General features: G+C 40.2%; 1 protein-coding gene across 1 annotated transcript in view; it reads right to left on the bottom strand.

Moving 5' to 3' along the window:
* The window catches only part of LOC103993338 (calmodulin-binding transcription activator CBT), a 43923-nt gene that overhangs the window by 7260 nt on the left and 16350 nt on the right, over window positions 1-20313 (bottom strand). Inside the window, exons 5-10 of the mRNA XM_009413363.3 lie at window positions 11753-11798; window positions 9763-9952; window positions 8908-9407; window positions 1639-2357; window positions 873-1419; window positions 239-550 (exon numbers count right to left, since the gene is read on the bottom strand). Of these exons, the coding sequence (XP_009411638.2) occupies window positions 239-550; window positions 873-1419; window positions 1639-2357; window positions 8908-9407; window positions 9763-9952; window positions 11753-11798 (2314 nt within the window). The remainder of the gene's footprint in view (window positions 1-238; window positions 551-872; window positions 1420-1638; window positions 2358-8907; window positions 9408-9762; window positions 9953-11752; window positions 11799-20313) is intronic.

Raw genomic sequence — 20313 nt, 5'->3', positions numbered from 1 at the left:
GTATCTCAGCCATGTTGAGACCACAGAAGTAAGAGGGTTGGAATTTGATAAGTCTGAGTTGGCTATAAAATTTTTTTATCATCTCTTAAGTTAGGCAAGATAGGTATGCAGAAAAGTTAGCATATATAGCATAGCAGAAAAGTTCTGTGCCCTTCTCCGGCCTGGGCGGCTGGCCTACCTTTAGGTATATTTCATGTATAATAGAAGCAGCCTAAGCATGCCTTAAAAGAAAATTTACCTCAGCCTGCTCGTGTGCCATCTTCATTCTTCGGTACTCTTGCTGTGCTCGATATGAGCGAAACATGGCTTGGACTCGTACAACTGATCTCTGCACCCGTTCTTCAGCTTGTTTCCTACTGATTCGAAAAAAATCCTCCTCTCCAGTGCTTTCTGGCATCGTATCCACTTTCATTGTTTTTGTGGCTTCAACTTGAATGCCACGGAGACCTTTTCTCTTCAACCGCCAACGAAGGACTGCTTTCTCAAGTACTCCTACTGACCAAACAATTTTGCGGTATTGTTTCCTCACTTGGTGCCCTCTGAAGGTAGCCTGTTCAGATATTGTTGATAAATTGGTTGAGACTAATATAGACAGAAACTAACATGGAGAAAGACAATAACATTATAACCCAAAATGCCGACAAAACAGATGCTTTTGGAAATATAGATCAGTATGTATAATTTTCACCTCTAGAACAAAACCTTATGAATAGTGAAACTACTAGAAAGAGGAGAGCATGAAATTATTGAAAAGCTAGAGTACAACACTCAGCCCGCTTACTTCCGAGAAAGAGAAGCTGATTTTGCTTGTCCTTAAAAACATAGTCAGCACAAGCCACAATAAAAAAGGATTTTCTTAAATCTCAACTTACTTGTATCTTAATAGCCTTTCTGCGCATGTTAATATAATCCCTCCGTGTCTTCCAAGTGCGGAAATGGCTTTGTATGCGTGCAGCAGCCTTCATCAGCTTTCGTCTGTTATAATTATGAAAGGCATGCTGGATCTTCAGAGCAGCAATTATCTGGGTTGCTTCCATCTCAGGTTTGACCAACTGAACTGCTTTTGTTTGAAACTTTAGGGCACGCTCCCTCATTGCGGATTGTATACGATCAGCTGCATCAGCAGCATTCCTGTATGCTGCTAATGATTCTTTCAGGCATAGTTCTGGCTCGCTAAGGTTCTCAGAGTTATCTATGGTAACTGATATAGATCTTCCTTGAGTAGTTATGTTCCCTGACAATGACATAGCCTCAAAATGTGCAGATAGTCCTTTTTCTGCAAGATATGCTGCTAAGCCTTCATAACCTTGTTTTGATGCCAGATCAGCAGCGGTCCATCCTCCAGGGCTTTCTGTAGTCGGATCTGTAACCAAGCTAGGATTTGCTCCAGCGGATAAAAGAGCTGCAACCATTTTTTCCCTGAGTGGAACAATTTCAACATATGTTCAACAATCTTAGTAAAATAGAGTCTGGAAGAAAAAAACTTTCCACCATGAAAAAAAAAATAAAACTATATGTCCTTTAGTGATTATACCATCAAGCAAATACTGTTAGAAAAATAAGAAAATATCCAAATATATGAAAATATATGTAAATATGCCAATAAAGCATTCTTCAAATTAAGTGCAGACTACGTGCCTTCCCAAGGATGCAGCCCAATGCAATGCTGTCCAACCATGAATATCCCGGAAGTCCAAGGACAAGCCTGACAACAAATATAGACGAATTGCCCATGTATAATTTAGAATAGTACATAAATGTATGACTCCCTGACCTTGACTGTCATGGTCAGTTGTTTTACAACCTTCAGCAACCTTTAGCAAAAGCCACTCTTGAAACTTATTTCTTAAAACCACCTCAAGTAAGTCATCTCTAGTTGATGCAGATGAGACCCCATCAGCGCTATCCAGTTTTAACAAATTTATCCAATCCTTTTCAACTAAAGGAGAGGTGAGTGATGCAAATCTTTTTGCTTCATTCAGGGATTTCGGTGGTATCCTGCTAGATAAAATGGACATATTGTTCGATGTAGTAAACAGTAAATAGGCAAGTCTCTTCTGCACCTGGTAATCTTCCCACTTTAATTTGTTATAATTGTCTTCTGATGAAGTGACTGGACCATCCATTTGAGTATTAGGTAAAAGTCGATAATCAAAGCTCAAAACTTGGCTAATTGGTGTGTGGCCATCCAGAGTCAAAAAAAGATCCACAAGACCAGGTGGCTGTGGAAATGCCATGCACCGATAGACACCAGGATGTACCATCTCTGCTTTGGCACATATCTCACCTAAGACATAGTAGATGTTTGATGATATTAGGTGCTTCTTTGATTCACCAAAATATCCAACAATTAGGACCTGCAAAATTTTTTTTTCAGAACAATAAGCTGCCAGAATATGAGTACAGGAGAAATCATATACAACGGAGTACATATCTTACATCTTATCGATATAGTGTCCTAGTTGAGATTGAAGGTCATGGAATGTAATTAAACAGTGTATATATTTTACCAAAAACTGTGTAAAAAATATGTACATGTACATACAACTAAACTATATCTCAATTGGATATAGTATTTATGACAAGAATATTACACCAGAAGTATGATGAACTTAAAGATGACCCTGACTTTTTTCTCTTTCATGCTAGTGGATACATACATGTATGTATGTATGTATGTATGCATGTACATATATATGTATATATACATGTACATGAACATATATACATATACACGTATACATATACACATATACATATATACATATATACATATATATCAAGGTTTGCAATATCGACCCGTACCATTCGGTATGGGTGGAACGTACTGATCCGATAGGTGACCGGTATGCAGGCCGCCCTCTCCCGGATAGTATCATAACTTGATCTCGTATCAAGCGATACGAGTTCTGTACCGGACAATAACGATCGAATTTTGATCGTTACCAATCAAGGGTGAAGATCGCTCTATTTTAAACGGTCAAATTGACCGTTTGAACCATAGGAAAAGATTTTTAAACCCTTTCAAAACACCAAACCCCCCCCCCCCCCCCCCCTCCTCCTCCTCCTCTTTCAACACATATCACTCTCTCAATTTCTGCAACTCTCTCAAATTCATTCTCACTTACATCTAACAATTCAAATTATTTTTTTATAGATAATTCAATATTAACGGAAGGACAGTTCAGAACACACCACAAAGCTACTCTTCAAAGTCCAAAAAAGATGTGTTACTATTCTTTCCTAATTTAGATTATTTTCACTAAAATTATACTAAATTTATATTTATTTTCAATTTTAAAACCTTAATCTAACTTTTTTTTTCTATTTTAAAGGTATTTTTAGAATTATTTTTTATTTTTTTTGGGTATACTATCAATACGTCTCGGTATGTACCGTACCAACCATTGGTTAGTACACCGATATAGACCGAAATTACAAACCTTATTATATATGGCATATCTCCAAAAAGATTAACCACCAATTGGTTAGTATCTGTTTATGTACTATAAATCATGGTATGTAATTTCGAATGGTACCGTCCGGTACGGGCGGTACGTACCGGTCCGACGGCATACCGGTACGCGGATCGCCTGCTACCGGACTGACAGTGCTACAGTGTTACACTGTAATACACTGTAGTAGTGCTATAGTGCTACAGTAAGAGGAAATCACTCGGACTTAGCTGGTTTTGCCTAAGTCGTGCGGCACCCTTGCGTGTCCGTCCGCAAGGGTCAGCCTCCCCGAAGACTCCCATTGTCCCTTAGGACCAACAAAAGAGAGAACAGGCAAAAGAGAACGCCTCAATTGGGATCCACAAGCAAACATGTCCGAAAAACACTTCATAGACAATGCAAATTACAAACAGACTTTACAAGCTCTGAACAGTGGCACAACAAAGGGTAAAATGGTCCATTACAGACCGAAAAGCTCTCGCACGTGTCCACATGACACAACATTTATTTACAAGCCTAAAGAGGCCACCACCCAACTAAAATGGGACTTATAAGCCTTCGGCCGCCCCTTTATATTCTGTACAGGGCATGAACATGCCAAAAGACACGGACACACATAAGCATTACATCCAACATCTTGTTGAGAAGTTTGTCCGTGACATTCTCCCCCACTTATCCCTTCGACGTCCTCGTCGAAGCCTTTGTGAACACTGCAACTCTTCGCCTTTGCTGAGTCTCCAATCTTCTGCTCCAGCTGCAATGCGCCTCCTGGCTCCCAGCTGCTCTCCGTTGCTGTTTTTGAGTAGTCGAACCTTTGATCCGCCATGCTGCTTCAACTCGCCAATGACTCTGACTCTAGTGTGGGGTTGGCTGAGTTGTGTTGATCCTCGTTGATTCCTGCGGATCCACCAAATGAAGGAAAAGACCATCCTTACTGCGCCAGTCTCTCAAAATCTCCACATGTTGCTTGAACTGGGTGGATGCTTGTTGGAGCTTTAACGAGCATCGCCTCGCAAACTTCTGAAGTTTTGGGTCCTTCCTCCACAAAATCTGCTCATTGACTCTTCTTTCAGTTAGTTGTCACATCCAAGTAGGTTCGCATCACTTCCGCTTTCGATTGACATTTCGTTGGGAAATGAAGCGGACAATCTACTCTCAGTAGCACTGATCACCGTTGGTGAGGATTTGACAACTATTGTCTTCCATTATCTTCGAAGGGTCTTTGAACTTGTGCAGAGCTCCTCTGCTGGATAGATAAGAGAATTGGGGTACTCGGTTTCGCCCATTCTCTTAAGAGTTGAGAAGGCAAAGGTTACTTGACTTCGCCCGCCTCCTCGAGGTTGTACTTCATGCATCGAGCTGGTTACTGGTCTTCACCCGCTCTTTGCTCACACTTCTGAAGCACTTGAAGTGTTTGCACTCCTTGCATTGAGTTAGTTACTGTGATTCACCTTCTCAATGCCATCGAACTTCTGGAATGCGGGAAGTTTTCACCCCAACTTGGAGTAATTCTCTGATAGATGAGGTCGCCTCTGGGATTGTACCGTCTTCTCCATCAACCCTGCCGCCTACTCCACTGAGTAGCAAAGGTACAGCACCGCGTACTGCCTGCTTCGTTCCTTGGTCGTGCACTCTTGCATGACCCGAAGTCCTTCACTTACGGCTATCTTGATGAGAAACTTGTTGACACCGGTCTTACGAAGTTTCTTGGCCTCTGCCCTTCAGCCTTGTCTCGGTACTTGGAGATTGCCTCTGCATGCTCCACCTCCTCGGCCCCTTTCACGACCAAACGCTCTCCCTCTGTGAGAGCAAGGGATCAATGACTTTCACGGAAGTCCCGCCTCTGCGATACCATGGCGCTGCCATGCCCATGGCCCTACTATCCGTCGCCTCGCATCTGAATCCCTTTTCTTCACGATCAGTAGAGATGTCTCTGTGGCACTCCTCTGAGTCCACCTCCATTCTAACTGATTGCTTGACTTTGGGTAGCTAAGTCCCTCTGGACTCATCGTCGCTTCCTCGCCCCTTTCGACCCCCTGCTTCAACACCTCTGTGTTCTCCAAGCAGTCTGTTTGGTCGATGGAAAGACAGACTGCAACTCTCATGCATGGCCTCTGCCATCGCATTGTAGGGTTTGCACCAATTCTGTTCTCCTTAGCTTCCTTGGTAGCAACGTTCGCTTACTCGACCTTGTCCTCTGACTTGTCGGGCTCCCTTAAGCGAATATGAGCTCTGGAGCAGTCCAACTCTCCAGCTGCTTCGATCATACCTCTGCATGATCAAGTCCCTCCTATGGGACTCACTGGTACTTGCATACGAACTTTTCCCTTGGTGGAACCCAGCCCCCATATGCTGATGACCAAGGTTTTCATCCGATGCAAAATTCGGTGCACGCCCGGAAGACCCGCCTCTGCGGTACCATGGCCTTCACTCCTTGAATCCATAGCCCTTCTTGCCGTCGTGTTGTTCACCAAAGTGGAGCTCCCAGTAGCCCCCGATCATACCTCCATATGATCTCATCCCTCACGGGACCTGTTGTGTGTATCGCATTGCCACGAACTGTTCCACCACGATCCGCTGCACCATGTCGCCTCCTGGTAACATCTCCATTGCATTCTGATCCTTGTGGAATAGACTCGAATTGTGAACCCTCCATGTGTGGCCTCTGCCAATACATCGCAGGGTCTCATCCACCTTCGATTTTGTTCGCTCCTTTGGCAATCGACCTTCATCCACCCACTCTTGGGCCACACCTAGATGAAGCACCGCTCTAGGACAGTCCGTCGCCTAGTAGCTCCCGAAGTCCCCCGACTTCGCTGCAATTGGTGCACCATTGTCTGGATCCTGGGCCTCTGCCCCTACCAGCACAATCTCCGCTGCGCACCGCTTCCTTCATAGCAACTCAAATGGCAACACTGTGGCATATTCTTCAAGAGTACCTGCCTCTGCGTCCTCTTGCCCCGTGCTAAGGCCTTCTGAACCCAACTTCGCCTCCGCAAATTGAGTCGCCTTAGTTCCTCCCTCAAACGCTTCTCCGAGATAAGGTGCATGTGCCCCGAAGCTCCCTTCGTCTTTGGCACCATGCAAGATGAGTCTGCTCCGTCAGAATGAAGGACCCATGGAACAACATGATCCTGCTCTTGCCTCTGCAAGTGTTCATGTCCTTGACCCCTGTCTAAGGAAAGCACTGTGCCTCTGCTCCATGTTCCAACTTCTCTGCTGGCTCCCTTCATGCGGCTTGGGTACTTCGCCAAGTTACACCCAAGTTGCTCCGCTCCTCGTTTTCGCATTGAGTCGATGGTGGCCCTCGTGCCCACCATTCCACGGGTCAGCCCTCCCTTGAGTCCGATCTCATATCGACTCCAAGTGTGCCTTCATTTGTGTTGCTCCAGGTCGCTCCCCCACTTGATCTCGCAATGCATCCACCAATGCATTCTCTCGAGCGAGATCATGCGACGACTCCTCGCCGCTTGCTCAGTCCATCGAGCTTCGTGGAGTTGTTGTTTGTGAGGTACTCATCCTCAACATGTGAAGTCCATCTCACATGATTCTCCCTCTGGAGAGTCGGGACTTACCCCTCCTGGATAACTGTCCCATTTGAGCAACATCTCTCTTCGTTTCGGAGACCACCATCCCCTTGGACTACTCCGATCTGCTGAACTTGTTCTGCCTCCTGCAAACGCACTTGCTAGATTGCGACTCCCCGTCAATACAGCCACCGCTGCACCCCTCAAGGCCTAGCAACATGCTGAACTAGTTGCACACTTCATCCTCCTCCGGATGTATCCTTCGCATGCCGAAGAGAAAGTTTCAATGCTCCATGGCGCCGAGTTTCGGTCGCCTTGGGATGGCCACGAACATTCCGTCGTCCGCATACAAGCCCATGCATGAGTACCGAATTCTTTGAGTTAGCAATTCCCCTCACCTCTGTGAGCTTTGCACAACTCTTTCGATCGCTGAACAACTCATTCCACCTTGCATGGTCTCATTCTTGCCAAGCGCCTCGCTTGCCTAGAGCACCATCAAGTATAGTTGTCAACGTTGAGCCGTAGCTCAAACTCAGCCACCCCAACCTTTGTGCGCTCCAAATTCTTCCAAGCTTGCCTGTTCTCGTGGTGCCTCTTGCGCGAAGGGTTGGCCATTCCTCTGAATGCCAATGTCAGATGCCCGCTCCTCTGAGCGACTCTTTTCCCTACATCTCCATGCCCGTTTTCCCCCAAACGGTCGCGCGTGTGCTGACTGCCCTCAACGCAGCCCCGCTAGGTCCCCCACGTTTGCATGTCAAGTGTTTCTATGAGTGCTTGTCCCGCTCTGATACCATATGACACGGACTTAGCTGGTTTTGCCTAAGTCGTGCGGCACCCTTGCGTGTCCGTCCGCAAGGGTCAGCCTCCCCGAAGACTCCCATTGTCCCTTAGGACCAACAAAAGAGAGAACAGGCAAAAGAGAACGCCTCAATTGGGATCCACAAGCAAACATGTCCGAAAAACACTTCATAGACAATGCAAATTACAAACAGACTTTACAAGCTCTGAACAGTGGCACAACAAAGGGTAAAATGGTCCATTACAGACCGAAAAGCTCTCGCACGTGTCCACATGACACAACCTTTATTTACAAGCCTAAAGAGGCCACCACCCAACTAAAATGGGACTTATAAGCCTTCGGCCGCCCCTTTATATTCTGTACAAGGCATGAACATGCCAAAAGACACGAACACACATAAGCATTACATCCAACATCTTATTGAGAAGTTTGTCCGTGACAGTCCGGTACGGGCGGTACGTACCGGTCCGACGGCATACCGGTACGCGGATCGCCTGCTACCGGACTGACAGTGCTACAGTGTTACACTGTAATACATTGTAGTAGTGCTATAGTGCTACAGTAAGAGGAAATCACTCGGTAAGCCCTGGTATACCGTTCGGTATGTCCTGGTGTGCCGCTCGGTATGCCGATACCGTACCGTACTGAACCAACCTCGAAACACCGGTATGGTACGATATTGTATACCTTGCTCTAAATTTATTTATCCAAATAATTCTACCATATTTCACACATCTATTTTGCCCCATTGAGGGCAATGAGCTTTAAATCCATGGTTCATCACATTTTTTCATTCTTTTTATTTCTTAACAAGTCTTATATGACAGGTCCTTCTAAGTTAATTAACCTTTGCACATTTAGAGCTACTATTTGTACATGCTACACCACCTTAACTTTCATTGATTTAATTGTTAAAAACTGTTAGTGTACTTGAAATAACAAAATATTGAAGTGATAATTTTCTCTTAGACAAATTTCTTTATGGTTTAGACACATTAAAAAAACAGAATTACTATTAAGTAATTGTGAGCCAGCAAGTTTGACATCCAAAAATGCGAGCCCAGTGGGGCCCATGCAACATTAAGTGGAGCTTGGAGAAAAAAAAAGCCAAATAATTAAAACGTACCATTGTATTCTCTGTGCAATAAGACCAGCAAGGTGAGATGTCAGTTACATTAAAAATATGATCTCCTAATGAGGTCGCAATTGGACTGGCCTCATCACCAGTCAAACTTTTAGGTTGAAGTTGCGTATCGTCTATCAAACCAAGAGAATCATCATTTATGCAGTTCCAGCTTCCAAAACTATTCTGAGTAAGAAGGACATCAGCATTATAAATGTTTGCATTTTCACTGCAAACTGCAACATCCAAATTAAATTCTGCCACTGGAGGATTTGGATTTCCTGTCTTGAATGGCACCAATGTGATCTCCTGATCTTTTAATTGGTCAACACGACCATGATCATTACCAGAAGTAACATTAGATAGACCTAGAGAAACTATTGGTGCATTGTTATTTGCAGTAGATCCAACTAGTTCTTCCCATTCTAGTGTGTTGATCTCATGAAGACTCAACTCATGATTCTGAAGTTCAATGCAATTACCTAACACAGATGTACCAGAACCTGCAAGATAAGAAAACAATGTAGTCTCCTGGCAGCAATTAGAATACCAATGAAGCTGTATTAGATTCTAAGCATACACCATGAGGCAGTCACATGTAATAATTTTGAAGATATTGATTAGTAATTTTGAAGATATGAGCTAATCATAAGCATATATATGAATTCTATAATGCAGAAGGGCCAATAGCATCATCCACCCTGATGTATTAATAAGACCATGCCTACCAAAAAAAAAATTTAAAAATGGCATATAAAATATATCAAGGAATTCAAAACTCTTAAGTTATTGCATTTAAAGGATGCAAAGTTTATCATGTCAGTTTAGCAGGCAGATACATGAATGGTTTTGTCTCACCATTGCCGCTGACATTGTAGTCTATTGAGTTAATTTCTTCTGAAACAAATGTGTGTCCTGACACCTCCGATTGGGCAGAACCACCAGCTGAATTCACTGGTGTTGATGGAGAACCATATTGCACCCTACCAGTAGCCGAAACAACTTCTTTACATTCTACTGATGCAGGAACATGTTGAAATGAATTATCCTGATGTCATGGACCAAAGGAGAAGCTAAGAACAATGAAGAAATATTTTATGCAAGAATCAAACTTTCACTGTCATGCCCCATGCTGCAATATGAGTGCACAGTAAATTCTGTGCAGTAAGGTGCACAGTACTTCCAGAATTATCAAGCAAAGTGCCTGCCAACCATGCGAACAATATGCCAAATGATGTGTTGGTGCATCCTTGACACAGCATGATCACATGCTGATATCATGCCAGCATGGTTGAAATTCATCAAAACTGAAAGCATGATTTAGGATAAAAAAAAAGCTAGAAAGAAATCCAAGTTCATTTAAAAAATATCTGAAACAGATTAAAATGGAAACAATCTATAAAAAACAGAAGAGATAAGCCTGCTTAGTTTATCTAGAACTCATCATGGCTTGAAATTGAATGTTGCCACTGGAAACCAATTACTGGGCACTTAGAAATGGAAAATAATGTAAACTGAAGTCTATGTTCCATAAAGCATACTATCTATATCTCTAGGTTTACATCTGAGGTAACTGGTTATAAAGAAATCAATTACTGGGCACTTAGAAATGGAAAATAATGTAAATTTAAGTCTATGTTCCATAAAGCATACTATCTATATCTTTAGGTTTGCATGAGGTAACTGGTTATAAGAAATAACCACACTAAAGATAAAACCTGATTGAGGCTTGTTAGACATATCAAAACTTACAAAATTAGCACATTAAAATAATTTAAAAAAATGGTGACAAGATCCAAGAATATGGCTGATAGAAAGCATCGCACTTGTAAGGTTGTTGACACAGATGATAAGTAGGAAATCATCTACGTATGAGCAAGGAAACGTTCTCAACAGGCATATATCGATGTAGGAAATGAGCAACATGATATGGGCTAACTCGAATAATACGGCAACGTCAGAAAGTTAATTGGTTTATGTCAATAATGTGTAAAGGGTGTTTCAGCATACCCTTGGCCCAACTACAGACCAGCCAAGCCAACACCACATTGGTACGATACTGCACAACAGAACTCAAAAACCATGTGTACACATGGACAATGTTCTTCCCACGAAACAACAGACTGAAGGAATCCCAATACCAACAATTGTAAGGTCTACATGTGGCAATTGTCTTCTATGGCACACAAAAATTAAAATATATGATGTAATGATGTAATGACTCACCTAACAAGTTGGAACTTAATTTACATATGCAAACTCTAAAAAAATCTAAGTACTATATGCAAGTATTTCCATTCATTCACCAATTGACAATAAAAGATTTTCTTATTTGTACATGACTAGTTGCAGGCTAGATACTGCCTTAAATGTTAGTACAAATATGGCTAAGTACATCTTATTCTATCCCTGTTGTTGCTCTTGAGCCAATATTCAGGACAATGACCTTCGTCTTGTTTAAATACCATAAAGGAAATGGACCCTTTTGACTTTTGATTCCTATGTAATTTGGAATAAAATTTCCAACAAGGTTAAACAGATCAGAATTTCATGCATTCTCAAAAAGAGAAAATCTGCATTTCAAGAGGTGCAGACTAATATCAGTCCTTTTTTTTGCCTATTTTTTAATATATTGGTAATTTCAAAGGCATCAAACAAAGCCACAAGATAGGTCCCTCAATCATAAGCACTCAGCATATGGCAACACAAGCCTCATATATGCATCAACCAACAGATGCATAAGTCAATTTTCCTGGCAAAAGAAGTGACACTTGAAATGTTGGATTTCTATTCACTAGTCAAGATGATGAACATAGAACTCAAACAGAGCTCGTCTGAAGGAAGAAACCTCTGATGTTTGACGATAATGTACGAGAACTATACGCTCCAAATCCCTGAATAAGAAAAATATCCAATATTACTTCAGTTGTGAATGTTCTAAGACATTGTGATTTCAACTATAAGCCAAAAAATATATCTAAAATCATTTTGAGCAACCTATTACATATAACTAGAAATGGAGTCTGTTAACTAAAGCCCTTGCATGACACAATTATAAATTTTACGGAAGACTTCAGAAGGTTCAATTGATAAAAATATGTATCAGGAAATATGAAAATAAAAGATGAGTTCAAACAAAAAGACGCTTTATAAAATACTCTAGGTTAAGATTAATCTATGATGCAAAATTATGAAAACCTGATATTTTGGAATGCTACACTAGCTTACTCCATAATGTCAAATCTATAAGGAACTAACTCCAACATCCCAGAGTCCAGACATTGTTAATATAGTGGTGTGCAAACCGCCACTTCCATTGGCATGCTTACTGATGAATAATGATGAATGACAAGCTAATTTCTAGCCGACACAGAATCACCATATGAATCAACTGACCGAATAACAACCAGTGGAAAATAATGTACCAACACACACACAAATGGGAAGGTAACTGCATGGAAAAGTGCTCTTAATCTGAGGTGTGGGCCTACGGATGCTCAAAGCATAGATTAGTAAATGTAAAGTAAGAAAAGAGATGGCTGCACCCTTCAGAAAAGAAAGTCACCGACTTCCCTAAAATTCCATACTTATGAATGCCAGGTGTTTAATCATCTCAAGTTCTGTCATCTAATTTTGAATTGAACTAAAAAAATTTCTAAATCAGAAAACAGTAAGTTGATTACATACATGTGTTTGACATTATCCAATTATTAATAAGCTCTACATGATTTAAGCTAAGGTATGAATATCCTGATAAATTCATATTTTATTCTCTACATTCCTACTCCTCTTCCTATTCTTGCATTTGTGTGTCCTTTCCAACTTTCTTTCATTTCACCCCTCTAACCTTTCTCACCAAGCAGACACTTGGCAAACTCAATCCTTCATCTAATGCTTATAGTTTCTTCTAGTAGATCCTACCAAAAAGATAGATGCTCTGGCTCTAGAATTGTTATTAGAGGTCCTCTAAAAACAGGATAACCAATGCTGTCTAATACTAGAATGACTAATAATTTGTAGATTTCAAAGTTCAAGTTTAATTAAAATTTGATCACGAAAAAGATTCAAGAAATATTATGAAAACAATACTTAGGTAGTAGAACTGCAGCCCAACTATGATGCATGGTATGCAGTACCGAATGGTACCGCCCGGTACGGGCGGTATGTACCGGTCCAACGACATATTGGTACGCGGACCGCTCGGTACCGGACGGAACGTGCTACAGTATTACACTGTAGCTACTACAGTGCTACAGTAAGAAGAAAATATATAAAACTATTCAGTACGCCCTGGTGTACCGCTCGGTATGCCGGTACTGTACGAGCCAACCTCGAAATACCGGTACGGTACGGTATTGCATACCTTGCTATGATGTATATAAACAAGAAGGAAAAAAATGAGATCAAAAGATAAAATAGATTAGATGAGGAAGACAAAAACAAAAGAGAGCGAAATGATAGAAGATTACAAGGAATGCAAGATGGTCCTAATTTTCGATCATTCCTGTTCTAAAAAAATGAGAAGATATTGTTGAATCTCGTATTTTGATGATGAAATCAATTGATAAGTGTTTATGATTTAATCTGCGTTTTGAGTGACGCAGGATGCTTCGATCAGGGAGAGACAATTAAAGCAGGAAGAATCATGTTGGGCCAGAGGAAAACGTGTCAAAAGATTGGACGTCAGGCCAGAGGATCAGTTGACGTATCAACAGAAGGCTTCAGGCCAAAAAGAGCGGATATTGCGCCAAGGATATCGGAGTTGCGAGGTCAACTGGCCGATTGAGCAATAGGCCGCAAGAGAGGACGATAAGCCAAAGAATCGGACGAAACGTCGATGGACCAATGACATACCGGACGACATGATTCATGCTTAGTAATAATTGTCTAGATCGAAGTGTGTTTTTATATGTGCAGGATTAACTACGATAGCAAGGCATAAAGCAAAATAAAGTCCCGAAGTCAAGAACGCGATTTCGTTGGGAGTTCGAGAGTTCGTTGGAAGTTCGGACGTTCGTCGGAAGTTCTACCGGAACCAACCGAGAAGTCCAGGAGCTTACCAAAGAAGCTCGTCGGAACTCGCCAAGAAGATCGTCGTGAAGTCCAGGAGCTTGCCGGGAGTCCACCGGAACATTACCAAAAGATCGTCGGAAGAAACCGAACTTATCTTGCTTAGATTATGTCTTAGGAATCGTAGTTAGCACATAATTGGAGTTGGGATTGAGAGGTAATCCCATCAGCTTTGTTAGGGGCCAACTGGGCCCGAAGTTGGGCTGGTTTAGGCCGGATTCAAGGCCCAACTAGGGTGCTGAAACCCTAGCCGACGATGGCACCGCCAGGGCCGGCGATGGCACCACCTAGGGAACAGAACCCCAGGAAATCTAGGCGGTGGTACCGCCGGCAACAATGCTGCCAGCGGTGGTACCACCCCTGTTCGGCGGTGGCACCGCCCAACTGCAGATCCTGCGACGGTAGTGCCGCCCAGGAACGGCGGTGGTACCACCAGTACCCAGGAAACCTAGGATGAGACATTTTTAGGCTTCAAGTTTGAATCAACTTGAAGCCTATAAATACCCCTCTCATCCCTGGTTAACTAACACAAGCACAGAGAATTTAAAGAGGGAAAAACGCTATTGTAATCTCTTGTGAGAATCCTCTTCTTCTAGTCTAAGTGTTAGAATAGTTTGAGAGAGGAGTGAGTGCTTGTAAGGGTTGTCTCCTAAACCAGGTAAAAGGAGAAGAGGGGTGTAAGAAGGAGGTTAATCTTCCCCTATTAAAGGAAGATCGATAGTGGATGCCGGTGGCCTCGACGGAAGAGGAATCGGAGGGGTGGATGTAGGTCACGACGACCGAACCACTATAAATCGGTTTGCATTTCTGTTTTACTATTTATCTTAACTGCAAACTGCCTTCCTTGCTTTACATCAACTACACTTCCGTATGCTTTCAATTTAAAGATATTTCCGAAACGGTTTTCGTCGAAATCAGATTTTATCGTACGAAGGTTTTTCAAACCGACGTAATTTTTACAATTACACTAATTCACCCCCCTCTTATTGCCGACTCCTTTCCTAACAGTTGGTATCAGAGCCTTGTGATTTCTCATTTGGTTTAACACCCAAGAGAAATGGCTCTTTTCGGCTTTCAAGAGGGTCACTCTCTCATTCGTTCTCCCTTTTTCGAGGGGATGGACTACATATATTGGAAAACTCGAATAAGTGTTTTCTTGCTTTCTTTGGATTTGAACTTATGGAGCATTATTGAAAATAGTTTTCGAAGGTCTTCTCTTCCAATGAACCATTGGAATGATTTGGATAAGAAGACATTTTCTTTAAATGCTAGAGCTATGAACGCTCTATTTTGCGTAGACAAAACTAAGTTTAATCGTGTTTCTATGTGTGAAACGACTTTCGACATTTGGCACATTCTTGAAACCACACATGAAGGCACTAGTAAAGTAAAAGTTTCGAAGATTAATCTTTTAATGCATGATTTCGAATTGTTTCATATGAAACCAAACAAAACCATTGGAGACATGTACACCTGTTTTACGGATGTCGTCAATGGTTTAAAATCACTTGGTAAAAGTTTTTCGGATTTTGAACTTGTAAACAAAATTTTGCGTTCTCTTTCTAAAGATTGAGATTCAAAAGTAACTGTCATACAAAAAGCTAAAAACCTAAACAATCTTACACTCGAAGAACTAATTGGGTCTTTAATGACCTACGAAATGAACAATGTTGCAAAAAAAGAACTCGAGAACCACCTTCCAAAGAACATGAAGGATTTCGGACTAAGAACAATTGAAGATCACTCGTGTATAAGCTCAAGTGATGATGAACTTGAACTCATCACTATGAAATTTAAAAAGTTCATGAAACAAAAATTAAAGAACAAAAAAAACGCAACTACTTGCTATGAACGCAAAAAGAGGAAAGAACTTTGGGACGAATCAAGCTCCTCCAAAGACAAGGAGAAAATCAACAAAGGTGAAGTGGCAAACTACACCTTAACGACTTTTTACAACGAGGTAAACAACTCAAACGAAACTCCCTTAGTTTACTTTGAAATTACTTGATGTTCTTCCTAAGTTGTTTTTTAATTTAGTTTTTTAAAAAATTATCTAATTTTTTTTTTGAAAATTATGTTTAATAATGTAATAAAAATGCAAAAATTAAGATCATACTAGTAATTTTGAAAATGATAATGAAAATTATATATTTTATGTTAAAGCAATAAAATGTTAAATATAAATCTAATGCTTGTACACTTAACAAGATTAATCATATTGTTTCTCAATTTTAATTAAAGATGCTCAATGATTAATGAAATCAAGTTTTCATTTGAAGTAATGATTTGATATCATGCTCAATAAGTTTATGTTTCGAATTTATGCATGATGATTCTTGCGATTTATAGATTATCGATTTTTACCATAATGAAAGTGACTTTTTCGATTTTAAAAAGGATACATGTCTTGATTTGGCATAAATGACAAAGGCATGCTTATATGAAATAATGTAAGTATTGATGATTTTACATTTAAATTATGCTTTATGGTTTATTGATCTTGATGATTTCCATGATGAGATTTACTTTTTCAATTTTAAACCATGATGTATGATTTTCATACGAAAAAGATAAAGGTACAAAATAAACAACTTCAAATGAAATATATAAAAACAAAAGGGGGGGGGGAAGAGGAATACATTTTCCATCTTATTGATTTTTCATTAATGAATCCATGTATATTATGCTTTAATGAATCTCATGGATTATGAAAATGATTTAAATTTAATGGATTTTATCGAAATCATGATCTTGATTTCTCGTGATTTATAACTTGAAATCATTTATGAATCAAGATCTTGTTTTTTGAACTCCCATATTTCTTCTTATTGTTTACTAAAGAGGAAAATTTCCTAAATAAATCATGATTTTTCGGAATTATAATTTTTATGATTCATAATGAATTGAGAGATTTTATATGCATGAATTAATATCTTGTTCTCCTACAAGATTGAATGAATTTTATCTATGTTATGATTTCCTAAGAATTCTTTGGTCAAAATGAATCATGTCTTTTGGTATTCACATGATCTCATGATATGATTTTTTTTTTTGCTTTGTATAATTCATTGTATTCTTGAAGTATATCTCATCATCTAATTCTTCTTGATATTCATCATGTGATGATATGAATACATGAAATACTCATGATATCATTTTGATGCTCTAAAATGATATAAATTTGCTATGATTTGTTGTCAAAATGATGTATCATGAATGCGTGAATATCATGTATGATATGCCCATGGTGATTGATTTATTTATGTCATGCATGAAGTAAGGATATCATATGTAAAGTTTTAAAATTGTGCATATTGTAAATTGAAACCATAATGATGTACAAACATATTGAAATAATGATTGAAACATTAATGTAATGATGATTTAATATTATGCATGCAATACTTCAACTTATGATAATAATTCATGCAATGATAAAATATTCATGATAAAAAATTATTTTGACATTCATAACTTGATTTTTTGATTATTCATCCTTTGTCATGATTTGAAAATTGTTGTAAAGGGAAAAAGAGATACAAAACTGTATTCTTCCCTTCTTTTTGACAATGATAACAGGGGAGAAAAATTGCTAGCTCAAGATGTAAAATTTAAAAAATTGCACATTGTAAAAGAAGCAAACTTGCTAGCTTGCTCATCTCAAACGAGAAGCAAGAAGTGCTATCTTGCAAATTTCAAGACGCACAAATGCAAACTTGTAAAATTTATAATTTTGCACATCATTAAAATTTATGATGATTTGGTGATTATGCATGTTCTAAAATGTTGTAAGATTCACTAGCTTGCATGATGTAGAACTTGCTATCTTAAACATCACCAAGAAGTGCTATCTTGTCTATCTCAAGAAGCAAAAAATGTTAACTTGTACATCTAGCAAAACTTATAGCAAGAGTTGCTTTCTTGAATATCTCAAAATTGCTAGCTTGCATGTTTTAAAATGTTGTAAAATTTTGCTAGCTTGCACTTTGCAAAGGAAGCAAAAATGGCACTTCTCCAAAGAGAAGAAAGAGCTTGCGATCTTGAACATCACTATCTTGCCAATCTCAAGAAGCAAAACTTGCAACTTGCACATTGCAATAGAAAGCAAGAATCGCTAGCTTACACACTTCAACAAGAAAGTTGCATTTGCTTTCGAAATTTTTGCTAGCTTGTATAAACTTGCTATCTTACTACCTTGCATATCTAAAACTTGATAGCTTGCTTGATGCAGCACTTGCTGAATTTTCAAGCTTACAAATTGCATGATGATAAATGCAATGTTTGACAGTATGTCTAAAATACTTGATAATTGAACTTCTCCTTTTTGTTGATGATAAAGGGGGAGAGGTATGTTGATGTTATGCATGGTTTTATCATGACATGTTGCTTAGATTTTTGAATCCAAAAATTCAACTCAAATATGTCATATTGATAGGGGGAGTTTGTTTAAACTCCGGGAGTTTGTTTAAACTCCGGGAGTTAAGGTTAACTCGGTCATCAATTGGTTGTCATCATAAAAAAGGAGGGAGATTGTTGAATCTCGTATTTTGATGATAAAATCAATTGATAAGTGTTTATGATTTAATTTGCATTTTGAGTAACGCAGGATGCTTCGATCGGGGAGAGACAATTAAAGCAAGAAGAATCATGTTAGGCTGGAGGAAAACGTGTCAAAAGATTGGACGTCGGGCCGGAAGATCGATCGACGTATCGACAGAAGGCTTCGGGCCATGGATTCGGACATCGGGCCAAGAAGAGCGGATATTGCACCAAGGATATCGGAGTTGCGATGTCAACTGGCCAATTTAGCAATAGGCCGCAAGAGAGGACGATGAGCCGAAGAATCAGACGAAGCATCGATGGACCAATGACATGCCGGACGACATGATTCATGCTTAGTAATAATTGTCTAGATCGAAGTGTTTTTATGTGTGCAGGATTAACTACGATAGCAAGGCATAAAGCAAAATAAAGTCCCGGAGTCAAGAACGCGATTTCGTTGGGAGTTTGAGAGTTTGTCGGAAGTTCTGCCGGAACCAACCAAGAAGTCCAGGAGCTTGCCAAAGAAGCTCGTCGGAACTCGCCAAGAAGATCGTAATGAAGTCCAGGAGCTTGCCGGGAGTCCGCCGGAACATTACCAAGAGATCGCCGGAAGAAACCGGACTTATCTTGCTTAGATTATGTCTTAGGAATCGTAGTTAGCACATAATTGGAGTTAAGATTGGGAGTCCCATCAGCTCTGTTAGAGGCCAACTGGGCCCGAAGTTAGGCTGGTTTGGGCCGGATTCAAGGCCCAACCAAGGTGCTGAAACCCTGGCCAACGGTGGCATCGCTTGGGGAACAACACCCCGGGAAATCTGGGCGGTGGTACCGCCGACAGCAATGCTGCCAACGGTGGTACCGCCCCTGTTCGGCGATGGTACCACCCAGCTACAGATCCTGCGGCGGTAGTACCACCCAGGAACGGCGGTGGTACCGCCAGTACCCAGGAAACCTGGGATGAGACCTTTTTGGCTCTAAGTTTGAATCAACTTGAAGCCAATACCCCTCTCATCCCTGGTTAACTAACACAAGAATAGAGAATTTAAAGAGGGAAAAATGTTGTTGTAGTAATCTCTTGTGAAAATCCTCCTCTTCTAGTTGAAGTGTTAAAATAGTTTGAGAGAGGAGTGAGTGCTTGTAAGGGTTATCTCCTAAACCCGATAAAAGGAGAAGATGGGTGTAAGAAGGAGGTCGATCTTTGCCTATTAAAGGAAGATCGATAGTAGATCCAGGTGGCCTCGACGGAAGAGGAATTGGAGGAGTGGATATAGGTCACGACGACCAAACTACTATAAATCGGTTTGCATTTCTGTTTTGCTATTTATCTTAACTGCAAACTGCCTTCCTTACTTTACATCAACTACACTTCCGTATGCTTTCAATTTAAAGATTTTTTCGAAACGGTTTTCGTCGAAATCAGATTTTATCGTACAAAGGTTTTTCAAACCGGCATAATTTTTACCGCTGCACTAATTCACCCCCCCTTTTAGTGCCGACTCTTTTCTTAACAGATACATCTCTGCTTTGGGCCACATGAATCTGAGAATACTTTCTTATACCCTAAACTTCTTTCTAAATCTCACCCATAGCAAATGCAAGACTAAGAAGACCGCCAACTTCCTATTATTAGATCATTTAAAGTCCCATAAAAACCCATATAAAAGAATACTTGAACTATTCTAAACTACACACACACATAAATATATATATATATATATATATATATATATATATATATATAAAACTGAACCTCATAATTTTTCACTTGAATTAGACTCAAGAGATAAAAAGAAAGGT

This window comes from Musa acuminata, chromosome BXJ3-8 (assembly GCF_036884655.1).
Source record: "Musa acuminata AAA Group cultivar baxijiao chromosome BXJ3-8, Cavendish_Baxijiao_AAA, whole genome shotgun sequence".
Taxonomy (NCBI): Eukaryota; Viridiplantae; Streptophyta; class Magnoliopsida; order Zingiberales; family Musaceae; genus Musa; species Musa acuminata.
Note: the sequence above shows the minus strand (reverse complement) of the source record. Positions and strands in the feature narration are given on the sequence as shown.